The following is a 24,194-nucleotide window of genomic DNA, read 5'->3' on the forward strand; positions in this document are numbered from 1 at the left end:
CCGACCGGCCGCCCAGTTATCTATTTTATACCCGTGAAGCCGGAGCGGGCCGCTATGTTTTTATATACAACGTTCACAGTTTTTCTGTAGTGTATTTAGTATCAGCATTGCACCCGTGCGAAGCCGGGGCGGGTCGCTAGTATTAATATAAATAATTAAAGAGAAAAAGGACATATACTATCTGGCTCTGCTAAAGAGCTAGAGGAAAAATATTAATTATTTTAAGAACAAAATTTGTCTCATGAAGTAAACAAACTGCATATTATTTTCTTCTCCTATTTTATACGGATTCCACTTAGCACGTCAGGAATTATTAAAATGCTTTTAAATAGAAACTACTATCAATTTTGATAAAGTGTGAACCCTATGCAGTAAAAGCATAATATCCAAACCCTACAAGAAATTCTCCCTCTCTCGCGTGTCGCGACCCTCGGCCTGTACGGACCGAGGGATGTCTCCACGGTACCTACCATACATTGCTGAGTTCCTGGTGAATTCTCTCATTTTGCAAACAATGAATCGAACTTGACTAGATAGATATGTGCATTGTGCATATATAATTTTTTGCTAGGTGAACAAAACAAAAGCAAGCTAGCTGCACTTAACATTATTATAATATTAAATCATGTCCATTATCGGTAATCCGTATTATAATTTATATTTTTACTTGAATGTGTTTATTATGGTCCGGGAGCCAGCAGCAGATTTTATGACCAAGTTCCTCTCAAGCGGTAATTAGTAAAATGCATCAAAGTATAGTATTATGAAGCCTCGTGAACGTCAGCTGGAGCTCGGTTGGGGGGAAGAGCGGTTGCAGCCTCCCGTAGCAGCTGACGGTTTTTCCACCAAGATACAGCCAGCTGACATATATATTTATCCACAGTTACATATAAGCTATCACCAGGTAAATTTTTGTTTGAGAGGAAATAACGGAAAATAAATTTTTCTTTAAATTTAACTTTCATGTTCGAGACACCAGCTGACGTATAATACACCATGTTGTAACCAGCTGACTATTCTTTTTCGTTGAGATATTGGGTTAGCTACAATTTGACAAATTTTTAGCTGAGAGGAAATGAATGAATGAATGTATTTTTTTTCCTATGTGCGTGGGAGGCTACAACCGCTCACCCCCCCAACCGAGCGCCAGCTGACGTTCACGAGGCTTTATAATACTATACTCTCATGCGACTGACGAATTATCTCTTGAGAGGAAATAGTTAACCAAATTTGCACCTGGCTCCCTAACCATTATGTTCGTTCAAAATTTCAAATACTTGTTGTAGAAAAGAGCTATGTATTAAATAAGAAACTTTTTTATCACCAAATTCCTTCCCTTTCTGGTTCTGATCAACATTTTTAAACCAATTTCTTAAAAGTATTGTAAATAATAAATAATTACATATCTATAAACGAGACTAAGTACAGTTTAACCATTTTCTTTTGGTCATAAATACCTTTCATTTGTAAACGGTCTCTGTAATCTGTATACCTACATAAAATTTTAATACCCTATTTATTTTTATAACTAGTGTTTAGTAATTGGACACACTTGTCATGGGTACATTAGGCGCGGGTCAAACACAAGCGGCGCGGGCGCGGGCGTGCCATAAGCGCACCTCTTGAATCTGTTTTGCACCACGTCCTTCTTATACATTTTGTATGAAAGAATTTTGGAAAGGCGACGAGGCGGCACGCCACGGTTGCGCCGCGGGCGTACCGCAGGCGTACCGCAGGCGCGCTTCCCCCATCGCATCCAAATAGAGGTCAATTCACGGTCATACACAATCAAAAACAAATCGGGTGGTAGTAGACCGGGAGATACTGACACAAAATTTCGAGTCATTTGTCTGTTACAATTTTTACAAAAAAAAAATTTGCAGATTTTGCAGATTTATGGCGACCATTTGGAATCGTCCGAAAAGTATGGCATGGCGATTTTCGTAATTGGCTGCACGACGATGGTTACCTGTGCAAAAGTTAGCCTGGTACAAATGGTTGAATTGTTTTTTTTAAATCAACACATTCGCGTCGGTATGGCGGGCTGTAAGTCACACCGGAAAAGTATGGCATGACACTACCGCCTACTTCTTTTTTATGGGCTATCGGTAAATTCTAAAATTTTTGTGTTACAAATCGTTTGACTTCGCTATTTTTCCGACGAGTTCGACTAACGCCCACGCGACTAAGCCGCCGGTACCAGCGTTCACACCATCGTTTTTCTTTTTGTCATTGCGTACTAAGACCCCTGTAGAACCGCCATCCTGTTACAAATGACTCGAAATTTTGTGTCAGTATCTCCCGGTCTATAGGAGACGGTAGCCTGTCAGTCAAAAATGTGTTCTCTCTGTGTGGAATTATATAGAGCTGCTATTACATACCCTTCTTCGTTTTGTTTTTAAAGGTGAATTGAATTAATCGATGAAATGATTTACACAGGTGATGGCAGTAGGGAAAGTGAAAATGAAGAAGAGCATAATGAAAGTTCCCATGTATTTACAATGTCAGAAATAAAGATAATCCTGATTTTGATTGTGTTTTTTATTTATTTGTAATTGTAATAATATTGTGGAATGATCAGTACTGTAAATACTTTTGAACTGAGATTTTAATGATAAGATTTATATGGTTTAAATGTAAACCTGTGTTTGAAAACCATATTTTATCTATACTAATATTATAAAGAGGAAAGGTTTGTATGTATGTATATATGTATGTATGTATGTATGTATGTATGTATGTATGTATGGTTTTAGACCCTGAGAAAGAACATAGGCTACCTTTTATTGCGAAATATGTACCACGGGCGAAGCCGGGGCGGACCGCTAGTACAATATAAAATTTGTGTTATTTTAACCTTCTTTTCTTCCATCATTACACCAGTACTACTTTAAAATTACTTTAAAAGTACTATAAAATTTTCCAAGTAAATTCCAACATTTCCAACAAAGATATATTTGCAATCGTGGGGTTATCCTCGCTATTTACTTACAAGGAATTATCAAAACAAAATCGTTACTTTCTAATTAACGTTACTTTCAAATCTCTTTTAGCACAAAAAACATAATTTTACTAAATTATGCATGAAGAAAATGCATTTAACCACTCTATATAAATATCATTTTCGGACGCCAACAGCGCGCCCGATGCGCGCCGGCAGCGCGCCCGAGGCGCGCCCGCGGTGCGCCCGATGCGCGCCGCGCCGCTTGTATATGTCCCGCGCCTTATTCTACAAAAAATTGCATTGCAACTTCATTATATTTGAATCAAATCAAACACACATATCTTTATGATGCCCTGGTGTTTTTTTTGTGTAACCTTCATATTTTTTTTGTATTAAAAATTATTTTTTTGACTGACCACCTTGCCTTGCCGCCTATAGACTACAGGCCCGTGTTGAAAAAATTATGGGTCATTTGACCCACCACCTGACCTATCTAGAATGATATAAGAGCATAAAATAATAAGATTCAGCACTATGACGTCACTTGTAAGCTGTCCACCTGAGTGCAGATGAGAATTCGAAGGTTCAGGTAGAGATTTTCTCCCCTTGTCTCCATGATTTTTGTACGGCGTTGCGGAATAATTGATTAAAAGTAGTATAGAAATAGTATGACACAGATGCCGTACAAAATCAAATGACCAAATTTACCCCGGCAACTGTCGAAAAATAAAAATAAATTCCGACTTTGTGGACCACCATTTTTGTACGGCATCTGTGTCATACTATTTCTATACTGCTTTTAAGCCATTATTCCGCAACGCCGTACAAAAATCATGGAGACAAGGGGAGAAAATCTCTACCTGAACTTTCGAATTCTCATCTGCACTCAGGTGGACAGCTTACGAGTGTCGTCATAGTGCTGAATCTTATTATTTTATGCTCTTATATCATTCTAGATAGGTCAGGTGGTGGGTCAAATGACCCATAATTTTTTCAACATGGGCCTGTAGTCTACTAACAATTTTATTCAATCCTAACATGAGAGATGTCAGGAGAACATTATAAGAAATTTTATTTACTTAGCAGAATTTTTATTTTTTTAGGATTTTATTATAAAATATATTAAAAATAATGTAGTCATGTTAAAATAGTCTTTAATTAATTCTAAGCGTTAAATCAGTGATGCGGGCTGCGTCGCGTCGCAGCGGACGCGACGATTCTATTTGAATTTACGTTACGCTTCACTACGATAACCACGCAACACGTTGTTGTTGCTATTCTAGGATGGCGACGATATTTAACTGCCCTAGATTAAAACTTGAAAATAAAACCGAGCTGCTGATAGAAAAGTAAGCTCGGAAACTTCTTAACTACGCTTGTACTTCATCTAACTTGAGTAAGAACTTTTAGTAGTTAGTAGTTACACTAAAACTTTTTCTAAAAGCTTTTGCGGAAAACTAGTCTATTTGGAAAATCCTAGGGGCTCTAGTGTCGTTTGGCGTCGGATAAACCCTTTTCTTCAGCGCGCGTGATACTAGGCTGACAACAGTCCACAGGAGGTGTGTTTAAGTATCTACGCGTACTAGTGTAAGTGCGAGCGAGAGGCTCTTACGTTAGGAATGCCAAAGATAAAACAGTAGAGATATAGCTTGCGTTGAAGGTCAACTGATATGTACGCCGCAGAGCAGAAAAACACAGAGTAAACGTTATATCGGCAATTTATATATTTTGCTGTTCGAATAAAACGGTGCATTGAAATAATTTTATCGAACATGCTTAAAATACACACATTAATAATTCTGGTTAATATATTTGATACTTGTCAATTAATTTTACAATTAAATTCAATTAGCTTAGCATTCAATTCATTTTAATAAAACAAATATTAAAATGAATTATGAAAAAATTTTAATGTTTCAATTTTCTTATTAGCTTTAACTGCTAAAGTATTGCTAGATTTCAAACAAAATATACAAAACTGTTTATTTATTGCTCTATGCACGTACGGAGAATGAATGAGAGATATGTATATGCAAGACAGAGAAAGCGATACCAGCACGTGGCTTCGCGTCGTAATTGTTATTTTGCCTCCGCGCGCCGCTGTCGCTCCGGTATTACGTCTTTGTGGGAATTTTGTTTCGTAAGAAGTGAACTGAGCCGCTTTATTTTTTTGTTCTTTCGTAATAATTATTAATTTTATAATTGTTTGAAATGATTTATTTAATAAAGTTCTATTTCTTAATTGTTTATGATAATTTATTATAATATAACGACTATAATAAATTGCCTTTATTGCATGCACTATTGTATTATTTTTTCACGAGAATCGACTACCTAATCTCTAAATTAGGTAGTCGTTAATAAACTTAGTTTTTTGTTCCTATAAAAAATACGAAATAGATGGTACCTAAACTGACCATTCAAAGTCTGTAAATTTATCAAGACTGTATCCCAGCTGACTAGATGTATCGAAGCCACCGCCAAACTTAACTAGGTATTACTTACTAGTTACTACCTAAATAAGTAATTTTTACATTAGTTTATATCTAAGTATTTAAAATCAATATTATTTTCGATACCCATAGGTATAGTTTTTACTTTTTACGTAATTTTCAATTTGACTAATTCCATGGAGGTAGACTTAAAACAATATTTTGAAACTAATCCAACTTATAAAATTAAAATGCCAAGATTCTTGAAATCTTCGAGTTTGTCTTTTCCACTCGTAGGTAGGTATAATAATTAATAACTAATAAGTATTTGCCGTACCTAAGCAGAAAATAGAGAAAATTGTGATCAGTTTCATTTATGTATGTAGGTATGTATGTATGTTCCTACACCCTACCTAGTACCTACTAGCTATAGCATCATTTATTCATTTACGTAGATAAATATCTTCTAGGTGCCTCCATAACAATAATTTTGCTTGAATGCCTAGACGTTCAGTAGCTTTTGAATCTCTTAAAACAAAAAACACATTAATAGGTACAATATAACAAGAACGACAGGTAAATCTAGATTTGTATGCACGTGTGCACGGCACCAAACGTTGAGTCGATGTGATGTAGGAGATTCAAATATTTACCTACTTACGATTGTCGCACAATAACGTTAAATGCAAGCGAAGAAGCGGGCGGAAAGCTATAGTAGGTAGGTACTAATTGATAGAAATTTACCTTTCTAATACAAATTACAAAGTACCTATGTAGTTTAATACATATTTCGGTTTGCGGAATCATCTTTCCGATTTGAAACATTTCCCGGCTTTAGCCGTTCGTTGTAAAGTGTAAATAAACATAATACCGAATATTTTGTGAGAATAAATAAATTAAAGAAGTCTCGTATGTTACCTAAGGGCCCTTAGTAGGTGAAAACGGCAAAATGGACTGTTTTCTATGCTATAACTGATAATAAATTCCTATTTACCTTCTCGATTTCGTGATTGTTTTAGATTTAGAAAATATGTAGGTACTAAATATTTTCATTCACTTTTTGATAAAAATGTGAATGGCGCTTACGATTTTTAGTTTCGAGCACGTTGATTCGTCCGAGGTCGTGGTCGAGGTCCGTCCGTCCGTCCTCAGGCCCGAATAGCTGAATTTTCGCTGACCGCCTATTTTTTTTTTTTTTTTGTGTGGTGTCTCTTTATGTTAGCCAGAAGGGCTTCTACATTTTAACGCGGACGCGAGGGTGAACTGAAGGTTCACGCTGGTAAACTGACCGCCTAACCCCCCTTAAGTTATAGGTAGGTAAAGATAAACTATAGGTAGGTAGGTACTTAAAAATACCTACAAAACCACGTACCTACCTAAGTTTCTTGCCTAAGTAACTCATGAATACCTAATCAAATCGTTTTTCTATATAATATGTTTTTAGTACCTACTACAGCGTTTTTTTTAGTTGGTAGGGCACTAGGCAGGTACCTACTTACGTCCGTCTGGTGTCTAAAATGATCGATGAAGCCTCGAATTTTGTTATACCTAAAGTCTAAACCTTACCTAACCTAAACCATCATGTACCTTTTTTGTCTCTCGATGTTATCATGTTAGTCAGAAGGGTTGCTATAGGTACATCTTAATCATACCGAAAGCTTATTACAATTTAACGGTTTCACATCGATAGGCAATCCGCAATATTAATTTGGCGAAAAATAATTCGTTAAATTGTAAGCAATGTCTACTTCAGTATTTTACGGATCACAATCTTTATACCTACATATTACAAATTACAATCTCGCAAGTCGCAAGTTACGGTATATTTATAAGTTTACGGTTATTTTATTTACCTAGGAAAGAAGAGCTTTTACCACCCTAAAAACGGAGAAAAAACAATTTATCATGAATTTTATTTTTATTTATAAATTAAAAAACCCCTTTCAAAATATTGAGTAAAGTGTGGAGAGTAAAATATATATCACGTAGACGGTAGACGTATCTTATTTTATTTCGAAATAATTTGCATAATTTGTTCCGATTCGCAACACAAAATGTATGGAGAATCGAGATGTGTGTAACACAAGCATTTTCACGTGGATTCGCTGTGATAACCCTACCTACGTAGATATAATTTAAAGCCAAGCCTTTCCTCCTAATTGTTAAACCAAATAAAATCTATCTAGGGGCCTCCATAACAATAATTTTGCTTGAATGCCTAGACGGTTAGTAGCTTTTGAATCTCCTTAAACAAAAAACACATTGATAGGTAGGTAGTATAGGTACAATATAACAAGAACGACAGGTAAATCTAGATTTGTATGAATTATAGGTACCTACGCAAAAGATGATTTTGATACGACGAATCTTCCATTCACGTTACGATAACGTTGATTTCAGTTAAATCTACGTTGATTTTCATTGTAATCGATGTTTCATCACGATTCACGATACATGCTGTAGAATACAGATTAAAGACCACTTTATTATAATATTGATTAAAAACAACAATCTTTCCCCAATCATGTGTCATGTAATTAATAATTGTAAACGAATCACGTTGATCGCTGCCGTAATAATACATATAATATGCAAACGCACGATGATAAATATGATGCGAATATCATCAAAATTCAGCCGTATGAAATGTTTTAATCATGACAAAATTCGTATTTATCGTAAACTCATTACGTAATGATCAAGTAAAACATTGCATTGTTTTCATTGCAGATACAGCGCAGGCGGCCATGACGGTGGGCGTGGCCAACGTGTTGTGCGACGACCGCCCCGCCCCGCTGGCGTGGCCTACCCCGGCGCCCGCTCCCGCCGCGCCCCTCTGGCAGTACCCAGGTAACACCTCCCACTGACTCATGCTCGCCTGGTAACTACGCGCCAACTACATTGTGAGAGCGCCGTTTTAGCGATACCGGTCGCTCAGCGATTTTAAATACACCTCCTGCGGCGTCATGCCACTTTAGTAGCGGCATTGCAACTGAGATCGTTTTGACGTGTACAGACGGGCATTTGTTTTTTTTTATCACGTCATTTTCTAGATACGGTTGCCACTCTCGCTGCGATTATACTTTACTCGACTAAAATATTTTTTATTAATAAAATAAATGCCATACATATTTATTTCCTATGTATAAATTATATTATGACATTTAAAAATGATTTCACGTACATTATTATGTAATTCCGATATTACAAAAACATAAATAAATAGTGATGTGATCAAACGGTACAAATAATCTCAACATCGACCCAATTTATTTTTTTATTTTTTGCCCAACACTCGATCCCGTTTATTACGGGCACCGGTTTCTTTCATCGCAAACGTTTTATTATTTTTCGTTTCGTTTTGTTTCGTAATCAACTAGCGCGCGCCCGCGGTTTTATTCACGTGGAAGGCGACTGCTTCATTATGGCCTTTTTTATTTTTGCGCTAAGCGCAATTACGCTTTTAATAGTCGTATTGAATTTCTAGGTTTGATTTTACTTTTGTCATGATACGGGTTAAAAGTTGAAAATCAATTAATTTTAGGGAATAATTAATTTGTAATCAATCTTTTATAATTCTAAATTATTTACCTACCTAAAATGTTGGACTGATTGGCTGATAAGGAAACTATAAGTATTAAAAATTTTATACTTAATGAATGACGCTAACCAGATTATCCCCTATAACAAGAAGTGAACAACGCAAATAAAAAAGCTTACAATTCAGAAATGTATACGTCCAGATTTTTAAATGTTTGGTTCACTAGTTGTTACAATGTAAACAAGTACAATACGTAATAAAAGAAGGTATGACCAAACTATAAAACAGAAATTTATGATAGACTTATTGTAAACAATTAAACAGTAAATACCTACTTACATTTATTGAAATTGTTATACAGATTATTTATCAAAAACACATGTTGACACTGAAAACTGGGGAAAGTGAAAAGCTTCAAATTATTATTAATTTGAAATGTATAATAAATTGTTTCTAATTATATCGTTCACGCTAAAAGGAGCTCCATTTCCAGTTTTACAATAAAAATGTGCGTCTTGTCAAACATTTATGACAGTAATTACACTTAACGCTAATAACCAAGAGTGGTTTTGTTTGAAAATAATATGTTTCATGCTGGTTACATTATTTTGTATTCAATAATAAGTGTTTAATAACACATGTATCTGATGTTATACGAGTGTATTTTGTAGAACAAAAATTGTTTTTAACATCAAAGCCCATCGCCCTAGCAACCGCCAAATCGCTTCCCACACGAAGCGGAACTCGTGTCACTCTCAACACATAAATTATCCATCATCCGAAAAAAACAAACAAAAAAAAGCATCGTAAAAACTCATTTATCGATAACCACAGTTGAATGTAGCCAGCCCTAAATATTTTAGCCGCCCACTTGGCGCCACCCCTTTCTTACGTCTCGACCAATCAGAGACGAGCGCGGGAAGAAGGCAGGCTTTGATTGGTGCCCGCCTCTACCAATTTTAGTGTTGTATTAGTTTTTTTCGTAATGGCGATTATTATCGTTAGTGCTTACGGATCGGAATTTGACACCTCACGCGATCCTAACACAGTTGCTATAGCGTGTCAGAATAAAAAAAAAATGATTTATTTTTCTATTCAAACCGTTCTCATGTTATGCTCGTAAAATACAAAGTTAAAATTAATTCACTGTGGTCTTAATGAAGGGTGGAATATAAAATATCCACTTAAAAATTGCTTCCACATTACACCTTAATTATCTACCCAGAAGGTTATCTTTTTCATGAATCATCATTCTTTCGGTTCTTATTCATGATTGTTTACAAGTTATTTGTATGATTAATATCACAGTGATCAAAATAACAGAAAGGCATTTTTTTTACAAATAGGTTACCTAACTTAACTAACTCACTTACCTACTTTGTTTATGAATCCAATCATCTCTTAATTAGATTGGATAAGCAAGGTTAACAATAGTCCTTGATAGAAGGCATTCTAAATAATTATTACGTTGAAATGTATTATCCTACTGCAGAATTTCTTTTTGAATCTTCAAAATACATATGTCGTTCATTTAAAGTGGTCTTCATTCGATCTTTGTTTAATCGGTTGCCAGGTACCGAGTTGCTTGTGATAAAACCTTTTACGTAATAGATACCTACCTAGATATTAATATCTTCACCAAATTGAGCGTGTTAAATTCTTACCTGGCTAGTACTTACCTATAGGTATGATAAAATTGATGTGCCTAATCTTCATTTGCTTATAACAAGATGATTTTTACCACTGAACCGTCTTCAAATCAGATAAAATATGAAATTAATTGATCACTATAATTTTGCATTCATACAAATGCACAAAATAATAGATAAATAAGTACCTACGTAATTTTAGTAAGCTGCCATTTAAAAAATACCTAGATACTACAGAAGGAATGGGTAGGTAGGATGCACCACGGGCGAAGCCAGGCGGCCCGCTAGTTTATACTAATTATAATTATCTAATCAATTAGCGGAATCGTCCCTCGTTTATTGTAACTAACATGCAATTTTTTTAACGGTTACCTATAGGTACCTATCTTGAAGATATCTCAAAAGATAGAAATAAATAAAGCTAGTAACAAATGATCGTACTAATTCCGTCCATATATGGCAGCACTGACCTTAAACCTAGTAAAGCAATTAGTCTAGACTAGCTTTTTGTTGTCTAATGCATAATTATTAATTTTAAATACTGACCACATGAGTAAAAAACGGAGAGAAACGTCCGTTTTCTTTACTCATGGATACAGACAAAGCTACATATTAATTTTATATTAAGTAATTTATTTATAAAAACATAGCTTTGTAACTATAAAATAAAAATATAAAAAATGTTTTTTGTTTGTTTGTAACACGCTAACTCCGCAAAAACAAACGATGCTTTTCATTGCTTACTTTTTCTTGTGTAAAACATGTTTTAGCTTTAAGGTAGGGTAAAGGAAACTAGAAATTAAATCGAATAATTGATTTATCGAATTAACCTCAACTATACTTTTTGTAAATAACCTTCTTAGTAAGAACCTATGAGTAAATAATCTTATCTTATATATAAAATTCTCGTGTCACAATGTTAGTCTGCATACTCCTCCGAAACGGGTGGACCGATTCTCATGAAATTTTCTGTGCATATCGGGTAAGTCTGAGAATCGGCCAACATCTATTTTTCATATGTACCACGGGCGAAGCCGGGGCGGACCGCTAGTAATAAATAAAAGTTCATTTATTTGCCTTCACAACTTAAAACTATTACAAAGGAACTCAATATGTAAACGTGTAGCATTTTCGTTGTGAAGGACTAGTGTCTGAAATAGGTCTGTGAAAGACCTGTAGTACAGATCACTAGCCCCCCTCGCGGATAGCACTTTTAAATTTTTAATAACTCAGGCCCCGGAATCACAGACACAATAGAAAATCTATTGTGTCGTGGACCGATCGGGCCGTTCGGGGCTCAATGTGTTAAATACACTTAAGTAGGTACCTATAGTTTCAATACCGTGAAATATGCCAACACTGCCCACTTTTTTGGTATAATTTTAATTTTCGCAAAAATTTTAACCTAGAGGAGTCAGTTTGTTTACTTCTAAATCAAAATTAATTTATTTCAAGCGCATAGATTAGGAATTTATTTCAAGTGGGTACCTAAGTAGGTATGCAAGAACAACAAAGTAAATTTTTAGATACATAATGCATCGTAATTTATCGCTTTTTCCAAACATTCTCATGCGTTAACTCTAATCGGAATAAAATAAATAATTTATCTGGTTTTAGTTGAAACAATGGATCGCATTTGAATTGAACACCGGAACCTTTTTGTTTTAACCGAACTTTTGTCTCTTTCTAACATGTGTTTGATTTGTTGTTGTCTCTATTTATTTAGTTCATTATGGATAGATTTCCGCCCGCAGCTTCGCCCGCGTTTTTAAAGAAAAACCCGAATAGTTCCCGTACCTGTAGGATTCCCGGGATAAGAAGTAGCCTATGTCTTATTCTGGGTCTTGAGCTACGTACATACAAAAGTTCATTGTAATCAGTTCAGTATAGTTTTTACGTGAAAGATTAACAAACATCCATCTATCCATCCTCAAGTCGTAAGTCGTAAAATAGGTAATTAAGTAGGTACCTACCTATTATGGTTTACAGTTTACACCAAAAAATATAAATTAATATCTACTGAGTCTACCTACTGCTTTATAAAATTGTCAAAAATATAAATCCTTTGTTAGGTACATCTGTTTTGTAAGTAGGTACTTACTTACAAATTAATTAGCAATTGTAAAGACACTTACCTACCTATTGAAGTCATGTTCCATAGAATAACAATAATTTTGAACTTACTATAAATGAAAATATTTTTGTCTATACCTACAGTACAGTAGACCCGCGTTACACCGGCCCCTGGCCTATTCGTCGCCCCCTGTAATCCGACATGTCTATAATAGCTGAATCCCTATTTTTTGGCAATTTTTACGTCGATCATGCATAATTGAACAGCGTACAACCTGAATAAAAAAAGTTCCACCACTATATTGTGCTCTAGTCGAATATTGTTATCGAATATTGTATTGTTTTAATTCCAAAATAAACAATGAATGATGATTTGTACCTACTTCTGAATCAGAACTACCTATAACATCTTATCTTATTATTAGGTCCGTTATTTGTTGAATTACAAGGTACTCTTGCGTGAAAACATCCGGACTATAGGGGGATCTAGGCAGTAGGCAGCAGCCTATAAAAAAATACCTAGATACTACAGAAGTAGGTGAATGGGTGGAGGAATGGGTAGGTAGGATGCACCACGGGCGAAGCCAGGCGGTCCGCTAGTTTATACTAATTATAATTTAATTTGCGTATAAATCTATAAATTTATATATTTAATTTACGGAATCATCCCTCGTTCCTTGTAACTAACATGCAATTTTTTAACGGTTACCTATACCTACCTATCTTGAAGATATCTCAATAGATAGAAATAAATAAAGCTAGTAACAAATGATCGTACTTATTTCGTCCATATATGGCAGCACTGACCTTAAACCTAGTAAAGCAATTAGTCTAGACTAGCTTTTTGCTGTCTAATGCATAATTAATAATTATTAATTACTAGCGGTCCGCCCCGGCTTCGCCCGTGGTACATATTTACGTTTTCTCTACATAAGAACCATCCTCGTACTTCAAGGAATATAATAAAAAAAGAATTATCGAAATCGGTCCACCCGTTCTCGAGTTATGCGCTTACCAACACATTTTGCGATTCATTTTTATATATAAGAAGAAGATAAATACTGAGCACAATATTAGTAAATACATAAAGACATTTTAAGTTTGAAAAATCAGATGTTTTGCGCGAAGTGACAGTAGTACCCACCTCAACGCTTCGCTTATGAGGCGTGCAAAAACGGAGAGAAACGTCCGTTTTCTTTACTCATGGATACAGACAAAGCTACACATTAATTTTATATTAAGTAATTTATTTATAAAAACTAAAATTTAAAATTTATTTGTAACTTAAAAATAAAAATATAAAATATGTTTTTTGTTTGTTTGTAACACGCTAACTCCGCAAAAACAAACGATGCTTTTCATTGCTTACTTTTTCTTGTGTAAAACATGTTTTAGCTTTAAGGTAGGGTAAAGGAAACTAAAAAATAGAGGTACCTAGAAATTAAATCGAATAATTGATTTATCGAAAATAACTAGGTATAATTTTTGTAAATAACCTTTGTAAGAATCTATGAGTAAATAATAATAAATAAAAGTTCATTTATTTGCCTTCACAACTTAAAACTATTACAAAGGAACTAAATATGTACCTAAACGTGTAGCATTTTCGTTGTGAAGGAATAGTGTCTGAAATAGGTCTGTGAAAGACCTGTAGAACCTACAGATCACTAGCCCCCCTCGCGGATAGCACTTCTAATAACTCAGGCCCCGGAATCACAGACACAATAGAGAATCTATTGTGTCGTGGACCGATCGGGCCGTTCGGGACTCAATGGGTTAAATACACGGTAAGTAGGTACCTATAGTTTCAATACCGTGAAATATGCCAACACTGCCCACTTTTTTGGTATAATTTTAATTTTCGCAAAAATTTTAACCTAGAGGAGTCAGTTTGTCTACTTCTAAATCAAAATTAATTTATTTCAAACACATAGATTAGGAATTTATTTCAAGTAGGTACCTAGGTATGCAAGAACAACAAAGTAAATTTTTAGATACATAATGCATCGTAATTTATCGCTTTTTCCAAACATTCCCATGCGTTAACTCTAATCGGAATAAAATAAATAATTTATCTGGTTTTAGTTGAAACAATGGATCGCATTTGAATTGAACACCGGAACCTTTTTGTTTTAACCGAACTTTTGTCTCTTTCTAACATGTGTTTGGTTTGATGTTGTCTCTATTTATTTAGTTCATTATGCATAGATTTCCGCCCGCGGCTTCGCCCGCTTTTTTAAAGAAAAACCCGAATAGTTCCCGTACCTGTAGGATTCCCGGGATAAAAAGTAGCCTGTGCTTACTCTAGGTCTTGAGCTACGTACATACAAAAGTTCATTGTATCAGTTCAGTAGTTTTTACGTGAAAGATTAACAAACATCCATCTATCCATCCTCAAGTCGTAAGTCGTAAAAAAAAATAAGTACCTATCTACTTATTATGGTTTACCTACAGTTTACACCAAAAATAAATTTATATTGCTTTTTAAAATTGTCAAAAATATAAATCCTTGTTAGGTACATCTGTTTTGTAAGTACGTAGGTGCTTACTTACAAATTAATAAGCAATTGTGAGATTACCTACCTATTAACTTTTTTCAATTTGGTAAATTTGACACTTACCTCTTCAAGTCATGTTCCAATGAATAACAATAACACAACAATATTGTGGTATTCACTGAAAAGTGTTTCATATTGGTTGAGATGGTTTTTAATCACCCCAATAGATGGCGCGCGGTGTGTCCCTAAGACACATAAAACTGAAAGAATAGAATAAATTCGATTGCTCTGGCGGGTCACGAGTGGCTGAATTGGCCAGGCATCCGCCCCGGAATCGCGCGAAAGGATGCAGGTTCGAGTCCCGCCTCGTGATCGAATTTTTTATATTCTTTATAAATTAAATTTTGAACTTCCACTTCTTACTATACATACCTACATGAAAATATTTTTTTTGTCTATAATTTAAGGTCCAATCAATGAAATGCATTTTTAGTAAACAAACATGGAATTCCTGATACAATTACCAGGCTCCCATAACACAAGGGAGGCCGGTGGGCCTATCCTAGGGGTCAACAAATAGACTATTCCCACAGTATTAGCATTCCTACGCGACCCTCTGCGGAAGCGAGATGCCGGAATACAAATTATATACGACGATCACCTGGCTAGCCGTAGAATTAATAAGAGTTGCTATTTGTATATGTAGTGTTAATTTATACTCGTTATCGTTGTAAAAAAGTGCTATTTTTTTCTAAATTTTTTTGTCTTTGTTGAAAATATGGCAGTCGATTATAATTTTCAATGAAGTAGGTGGGTACTTAAATTTTAAATGATTGTTTCGTATCCATTTATCTAAAAAACAAAGTTTCTCTATTCAGACTTTATAAAAGAGTTTTAACTTAACTATAATTAATCGAAATATAATCGATTATAACTAAATAATTATTGTCAAAGTAGTCATTCCAATTCCCAATACAATTCATGATTTAAAACACCCCAATTAACATGTCCCGGGGTCGAACTCAGAACCACAACTAACACTAGATCTATTAGACCTATAGGACTAGCGCAGTTCATTAAATCACCTACTTAATATTCTACTGCACAACCTACCGCGTGAATTGATTAACATTTAAACGTATAATTTAGCCATAGTCGTGTTACGAGTATCGTAGTAGGATTGATTGTATGATAAGCTTGGCTTGAATAAAATTCTTATTGTATGCTGTAAGATGTAAGACGCCCAGGGTGTTATTGCATTCATTTGTGTCTTATTTAGTAGTTTGTATTTTTCTTGTTGTTCTGTTTTTATATTTTGAAGGTCATTTCAAAAACGTTGCCTTAAGATGTATTAATAGCTAAGAAAATAAGTGACGATGCTAACTAAACTTTAGCATTGTAGGGTTTATAAATTATTGTATTTAGCATTCTCATAATACGAATATCTTAATTATCTTAGTGTATTGTATTTTGAGAGATTTTTTGAGTCTTTTTAAAGTTGTAACTTATTAGAAGATATTATGTTGTCAGATGTAATATATAAACATTTAGTATCACGTAAAACTTATATCTAATATGATTTGTTCCAGCTCAAGTATCAATGGACAGCATGATGGTGGGCGGCGTCGGCGGCGTCGGCATGGGTTCTGTCGGCGGCGGCGTGTCCTCTGTAGGCGGCTTCCAACTCGTCAGGGAACCAACCTCTGGAGCCCTACTATTACTACCAGCTCCTCCAGACCTTCCCCATACAGTCGTTTGGGGAGGAATGCCTTACCCCTCCGCCCCGCTCCTCCTTCCCCCCGCGCCACACCCCTCCCATCACCTGCAACTCCTACCAGGAGACCTCCTAGCTTCGACTGCTACACTACAACACACGCACACGCATTCAACTCGTCTAGTTACGTTAGCACCCGCGCCCGCTCCACAGCCACACCCAGCTCATACGGTGGAAAAACGAAAACCTATCATACAACCGCTGATAACGCCTCACACATTGATAAAGATCGAACCGGAGCCGCCACAAGAAAAACCGCAGCCGACGTTTGCACCTGAACCGGTGCAACAACCAATGTTAACGACACATCTTTTCTACCAGCCAGAGTTCCAAGAACAACCATGTAGAAGTCAAGCCACGTCTCCCGCTGCACCACCCACTCCACCTCCTGAAGCTCCTGAAGCCCCGGCACATAAAGACGCTTCAAATCAAACTGATCACATCGAAGATGATGATGACAACAATCAAATTGATGATGATGAAAGAGAAGTTGCTTGTATCGGCGTGGCTCATAACCCTGAAGAGTCGAATACTATGCAGCTCCAAATGTTACCACCAATAGATAGCGCAGAAGAATCTTCATCAGAAGCGCTTGCATCTTCAGCGGCCGTGGAGAAAGCGATAGATGCCATAGAAAGAGATGAAATAATCGACAACTCTAATAGTTCTCAAGAATTAATCATAGATACGGGCCAGAGACCCAGTCCACCGCCGCACCCAATACCAACTAGACCACCCGACGATGTAAGTGGTTTAGAGCTTTTGTCAAACAGCATTGAACAATATGAACGTACGACTCCTGGTCATATGCCAAGCTTAGATCCTACGCCTTTGACAGTCGATACGAGAACATCATCAAAATTAAATATTATGATAAAAACATCACCTAAATCTCCGCCACGTACCGATGCTGAACCTCAGAGAAGATTTGATTTCCCAACCAACGAAGCATTAGAACAACAAAAGCCTTCCCTTGATAGGTTGGGATTGTTATGTGAAGTCATTTTAGCTGAACAACGGTTGATGGAAGAAGGTGCAGAAAGTATTGTGAACCGCCCGACTGCTTCGAGACCTTTTATAAAAGCAGAACCTTTATTGAGCCCCACCGATAGAGATAGGCCAGCGGAATTAAAAAAGGAAAAACATAGACGAGATGACTCTTCAAGTGAAAGGAGACGAAAACGAAGTCACGATCGCGAAGATCGGTTGAGACATAAGATAGAAAAAATGCGCAGACATAAACGGGATAGAAAAAGCAATGAGAGAGAAGACAGCGGAGGAGAACTAGAAGCTAGTTTAAGAAGAGTTACAGCGTGCAATTGTGGTTCTACAGACTGTGTGCATTCATCAAAAGTCCCATCTGCTCATGACTTGGTAAATGCGATTGAAAAAGACATGCGAAAACGACTGCAAGATTTGCAAAGACAGTGCGACGAAAAGAGAGCACAATTAAATGCCTTAACCCCACCCTTGCCTGTTTTATCCACTCCGCCTACACCCTCGACTCCCGCTCTCTCACCAGATTCAGATAGAGGATCATCGAAAAAACGAAAAGTTGGACGACCACGCAAAGTATCGAGCCCCGACTCCACCGAAACGATAGTTGCTAAGAAACCCAAATCAAAAAGCAGCCTGGTCGGTTATTTACTTGCGAAAGGCAAACTTAAAGGAGGAATATTGTGCTCTAGAGGTGAACCTTCTAGAGAAGATGTCAGCCGGACGAGCAAAGTTCGTCCAAAGTTAAAAGCTGAACCTATATTAAAAGTATATTCCGAAGAAGATGACACCGAATGGGGTTTAAACAGATCAGCGAGTTCGTCAATGGAAAGTTTAAATGAAGTTAGACAGAAAAATCGAGAAAAAGTTGATAGTTTGGTGCGAAAACATTCAAGAGATGATTTTTCAGAAATAGAATTAGCTATCCGAAGAGCGAGTGCATCAAGTGACAGCGATAAAGATAAGGAAAGACGGCGAGCTAAAAAGAGACGCAAGAGTACAAAATCTAAAGAGAGATCTGAAGAAAATGATAAAGAAAAAGAACCTGAAGCGGATACTCAAAAGCCTGTTATTTCTCGATGTACGTTAACCGAAGATAAATTAGATTTTTCACCACGAGTTTTAACAGCTCGAGGAGGGTTGTTCTATGCTGGCAAGCTGAGTGCAGTGCAAGCGCCTGATGTATACGCTATAACATTAGATGGTGAAAGAGGGAATAAACCACATATCTTATCAAGAGAGGAGACTTTGAAGGATGCTGTAAGTATATTTTAATTTACTATCTTCTCAATTTATTAACATACATAATATAGGATCATAATAAGAATCGATTATTAAAATAAGCCTTCTCCCTCTTTTAAACAATATCAATACAATTTATTATTGATATACCTATACGATGCGAATTAATATAATTTTTTAATTGCAAAATAATACTACTTAAGTTGCGTTTTAAGAATCAGAATATAATGACATACAAACTTAATAGGTAACATGAAATCAGCTAAATTTACTTTATTTCTAATGAAAATTAGTCTACTATGTTGTAGATCAAACTCATAATAACTTTGATCATTGATGCTTTCAATATCATACGTTTGTTTGTATTCAGTGGATATAATGCTACTATTTCTTCATTCCAGATACTAGAAGTAAGTCCAACATCAGTATCTGAACTACCCTCTGGCACCCGGGTTTGCGCGTACTGGTCACAGCAGTACCGCTGCCTGTACCCAGGAACTGTTGCTGTATCGTCTCCAGATCCTCATGATGATAAGTTTGTGGCTGTGGAATTTGATGATGGGGACTCGGGGCGCATAGCTATCGAGGATATACGCTTTTTGGAACCGAATTATCCGATTGTTGGTGAGTTGGAACTTTTTAGGATAATTTTCCTTATGTTTATGCAAGCCTAGTATCCGATCCGAGACTATTTATTTTTTTTTGAATTACATAGATTTTTATAAAGTGTGTTTTTTTTTAACCTTTACATTTACATTTTTCAGAATACGAGAACACACTATTTACCCTCGGCAAGCGGCGAAGAAACACAAGCGTCACCGAAGAAAAGAAAGCAGTAGCATCAACTAGTGGTGAAACAAAACCAGAAACTTCAACACAGGCACAAAAGGAAAACAACGACAAAGAAGAAGACAAACACAGAGACAGGAAAAAGTTGAAAAAGCACAGAAAAGAAAAGATAAAACGCTTAAGCGAAGACGATCCGAGCACAATAGATTACATAAAGAAGAAGAAGAAAAAACACAAGTGCTGCGAAGAACATTGCAAACACAGACGGCATCATAAAAAACATCACAGAAAGCACAAGAAACGACATCATTCAAGCTCATCTGGTGATGACCATAGACACAAATCGTCTTCTGATTATATCGACTCGAATAAATCGAATGAAGATTCAGTCGATTCCAATGAAAAACTATCAACTCTAATAGCTGTTGAAAAATCTCCTGAGGAAAAAATGAAGACAGTTATCAAAAAGGCAGTTTTACCAAAGACCTTGGTGAAGACTCCTGTGCTCGATTTCAGTAATATCGGAAAGATTGTTTTGTCTAAAGATGAGGAAAAGAAAGATAACTTGAAGGACAGTGGTATTGGACTTTTGGAAGAGGAACCCTCCACTTCTAATAGTGATTTGAATAAGAAGGTAAATTAGTTATTCATTATTATTAGTCTCAAGTTATTTATTATGAAATGATTTTCAATTGCAGAATTAGATTCAAAATGTGTACTATTTATTACTTGCAGTTGCTTGTTTAAACGGAACCCTAATTGTTGCGAATCTGACTCGCACTTGACCGATTTTTTTGTCGTTTTTCTTATTTTTATTTATTAATTATTATAACAATATGCTTGCATTACATGAATTATTATTAGCCGAAATATAATAAATATTCTAATTACAACTACTAGGATTTCAGAAATATTTACATAATGTACTGGGATTACAGAAAGCGAAGCGTCGCACCGTATCCTCATCATCCGACGGCGGTGGCGGTGTCAGCAAGATGGCCGCGTTCCTTCCCGGTGGTGCTCTATGGCGGTGGCACGGGCCCGCGTACAGACGGACAGCGAGGCCTCGACATAGGAAGGTGTTCTACAAGGCGATACAGCGCGGGGAAGAGACGCTGCATGTAAGCTCTTTGGGTTTTTGTTAGCCTGGCCCCGGGTATTGGGAGCGTTAATAATTATCTAACTATAATGATGACCAAAATAATTATTGTAATGAATTCAAAATAGGAGAACTTAGGTTTTGTTTTATTTGTTTATTTGAATGCCAACGGTTTCTTATCGTCACATGAGTAAACAAAAAGTACAGAGGCAAAGCTTCATACAATATATGCCAATGTATGAACTTATGCAGTGTATCATGTAAATTAAAAATTGTTTTACTGGACAAAAATGCAAATCGAATGTGTAAATAATGTGATAAATGTGGATACTATACTTAAATAATGAAGGATTTGTTAGTACACACTATGTAATTAGTCGTATTTTTTTGTCATATGCTTATATTTCTACCTATTGTATCTACATCTATCACATTAATTTGTATTATCAATTTGCAGGTGGGCGAAGCAGCAGTATTCCTATCAACCGGTCGAGCTGATCGTCCATACATTGGCCGTATAGTCGCACTATGGCAAGCTCGCGGTGCGATGGCAGTGCGTGTGCATTGGTTCTACCACCCCGAGGAGACAGCTGCGTGCCGCCCGCTGCAACTACCGGTGAGTTTATGGGAGCCTGGTACCGCGGTTTATTACGGATTTTATTAAATAGCTCCTGTTGTCCCTGGAATATCCGTTAAAAATATATTTTTTTTCCAAAAAAAATCTAAATCTGTTCATCTGTCGGCAAAAGATTGTAAAATCCGTTGAAATATAATCTTACTCGCTAAATTATCGAAAATTATCCTTTGATGCAATTTTATATTTTAACAAATTTTCGGCGAAATTTTAATTTATTGGTGACATATTTGTATTATAAAACATACGTTCAAATAATTATAGACTGTTATATATTATGTAACAATCAAATTTTATATTAACCCTTTTCATAAAAGAGGACTGAAATATTCATAATTTAAGCTGGGTTTCATCCAGTATTATAATATTATATTTGGTTCACCTGTAGTTTCATTGTTTTTCCTATTTCGAAAGTTCGTTCTTGTTCCATTCTAGCTTTGAAATGTTGATTCTAGATTCATACATTACTTCTCATTACTGACTGCAATTTTATAATTATTATTCATATATTTTTCAGGGAGGTCTATTTGAATCGCCGCACACAGACGAGAACGACGTACAAACCATATCACACAAGTGCGAGGTGTTGCCGCTCGCGCAGTACAAGGAGCGCATGGGCGACGACCCGGTCAAGTACAGCACGGTATACGACAACAACGACGTGTACTACCTCGCCGGCCACTACGACCCCACGCAGCAGACCCTGCGTATGGAACCCGACATACCGTTCGCCAACTAACCTCCTGCACGCCATGCACGCCCAGTACTTCACAAAAAAAGACATACAAAGTTTTCTATAAATAAAGTGCAATCGAACGATCTTAATAGTTTTCTTTTATTATTAAAATAGGTTTAGTTTTTTCGACAGATTATCAATAGGGATAATAGTGATTTTAACAATCTCGATGTTAGTGTTTTTATCGGTAGTTTCGACTTAGCTTTCAAAATCACATACAGGTGTTAAGAGTACAAGGTAGATTTTTCGAGGCTCAATGAATGTGACAATTCTCACAGTTGCCGTCCGGCGGCCGTTCGATGTAGACGTGTTAGTTACCCTTGTTACGTTTTATGGAATGTTGTGTTTTGGGGCCGAGTTGTGACGTCGACTGCGGGTCGACTGACACGGTGATATGTGATTTATTTTTATACATGTGACGCTGTAATCTCAGTGTATAGTTAGATGTATATGTCGTGTATATTCTATTAGATTTCTATGTTTACACCGTAGTTCATTTTCATATATCTATTCTTATGCAATACTGTCTCAGCTAGTCCTTATTTCGTTCAAAATTGACCAGTGATCGTATTAGTCATTCGATTGATATTATAATTGGAAATCGATAACGCGCTTGTTATGATATGTTTGTTTTCTCTGATTTTATATTATTTTGGTTGATAATATTTTGTTACTCGATGTATACCTTATCGAAATGGTGCTAGACGCTTGATACTTCATTAATTTGGTCGTAGATAAGAGTGTATATAGAACATTGCTAGTTCATAAGTTTGTTTCCACTGAGCGTGGTCTGGTTTACAACGCCTGCATGTCTAAGTTGCCATTATATCCTAGCGTACTATTTACTTAGGGTTTATTTCTACAGGGTACGAGACCCGGCTTTTTATCCTTTTTTTAATGAATGTATGAAGGGACTGAAAAGACAGGGATGTAGCTAGGTTGAGGTTTAGGAAAGTAGGTAAGTTTTTGTACGAAGCGGCCAAAATGTTTATAAAAAAGTTTGGAAAAAATTCAGCCGATATAATGTATGTTTATTAACTATTGTGTGGGCAATACTGAATGCTGATTATTCTGTAAACCATACATAATTTTATGGACGTAGTAAACGCAGATTACTGTAGTGCGACAATTTTCTAATATTATTAATTATTTTTCATAGTTATATTTTTTGTAGAATATTTTATTTGTACGCATGCAACACAGGCTGTCTTTATCTTTACCATTTGTCTTTTCGCGGTAACTTAATAACGATGGATTATTATGAACGTTTTATGTATGGTTTGCGTATTTATAAATCAATGACCTACTTGTGTTTATCGCGTTTTCCTATACCCTATTTTTATATAAAAAATATTGTACAGCATATTGTATAAGATCATTTTCCTTAAAGGAAATATCCAGTGAGATGATTTTTTTCTTATTTATAAATCTATTTTTCAGACGTAATATATCTTCTTCCATATTGAGTTAAAATGTATCCATTAACGACGTATTTTTGTTATAGTTTTAGATTTACATTTCGTTAAGTTGTAGATTTAAGGTTTTTCATGATTTTATATACGAAATTGTAATATTGGACACGGAAAAATTGAAAATTAATTGATATTGTGGATGAGAATAAACGGTATTTTTATATATTGAGAGTAACGTCTTTATTTTGAAAAAAATATTATATTAAGTACAAATTTTTTGAGCGAGTTGCGAGCTCGGCCCAATGCATGTATACTAACATTAAATTTTATAAAATTTAAGACAGCCTTAATTCCTAATATTTTTATTATGTATTA

General features: G+C 35.8%; 1 protein-coding gene across 1 annotated transcript in view; it reads left to right on the top strand.

The window, feature by feature from the left end:
- Positions 1-24,050, top strand: part of wge (BAH domain and coiled-coil containing protein winged eye) — a 115,670-nt gene extending 91,620 nt beyond the window's left edge. The window contains exons 8-14 of the mRNA XM_089698466.1: positions 8,107-8,226; positions 16,727-19,167; positions 19,551-19,773; positions 19,914-20,572; positions 20,877-21,059; positions 21,495-21,653; positions 22,189-24,050. Of these exons, the coding sequence (XP_089554592.1) occupies positions 8,107-8,226; positions 16,727-19,167; positions 19,551-19,773; positions 19,914-20,572; positions 20,877-21,059; positions 21,495-21,653; positions 22,189-22,410 (4,007 nt within the window). The 3' untranslated portion in view covers positions 22,411-24,050. The remainder of the gene's footprint in view (positions 1-8,106; positions 8,227-16,726; positions 19,168-19,550; positions 19,774-19,913; positions 20,573-20,876; positions 21,060-21,494; positions 21,654-22,188) is intronic.
- The last annotated feature ends 144 nt before the right edge of the window (positions 24,051-24,194 follow it).

This window comes from Colias philodice, chromosome 8, assembly GCF_061535455.1.
Source record: "Colias philodice isolate Cphi_HAF_F1 chromosome 8, ilColPhil1 Martin Lab GWU primary, whole genome shotgun sequence".
NCBI lineage: Eukaryota > Metazoa > Arthropoda > Insecta > Lepidoptera > Pieridae > Colias > Colias philodice.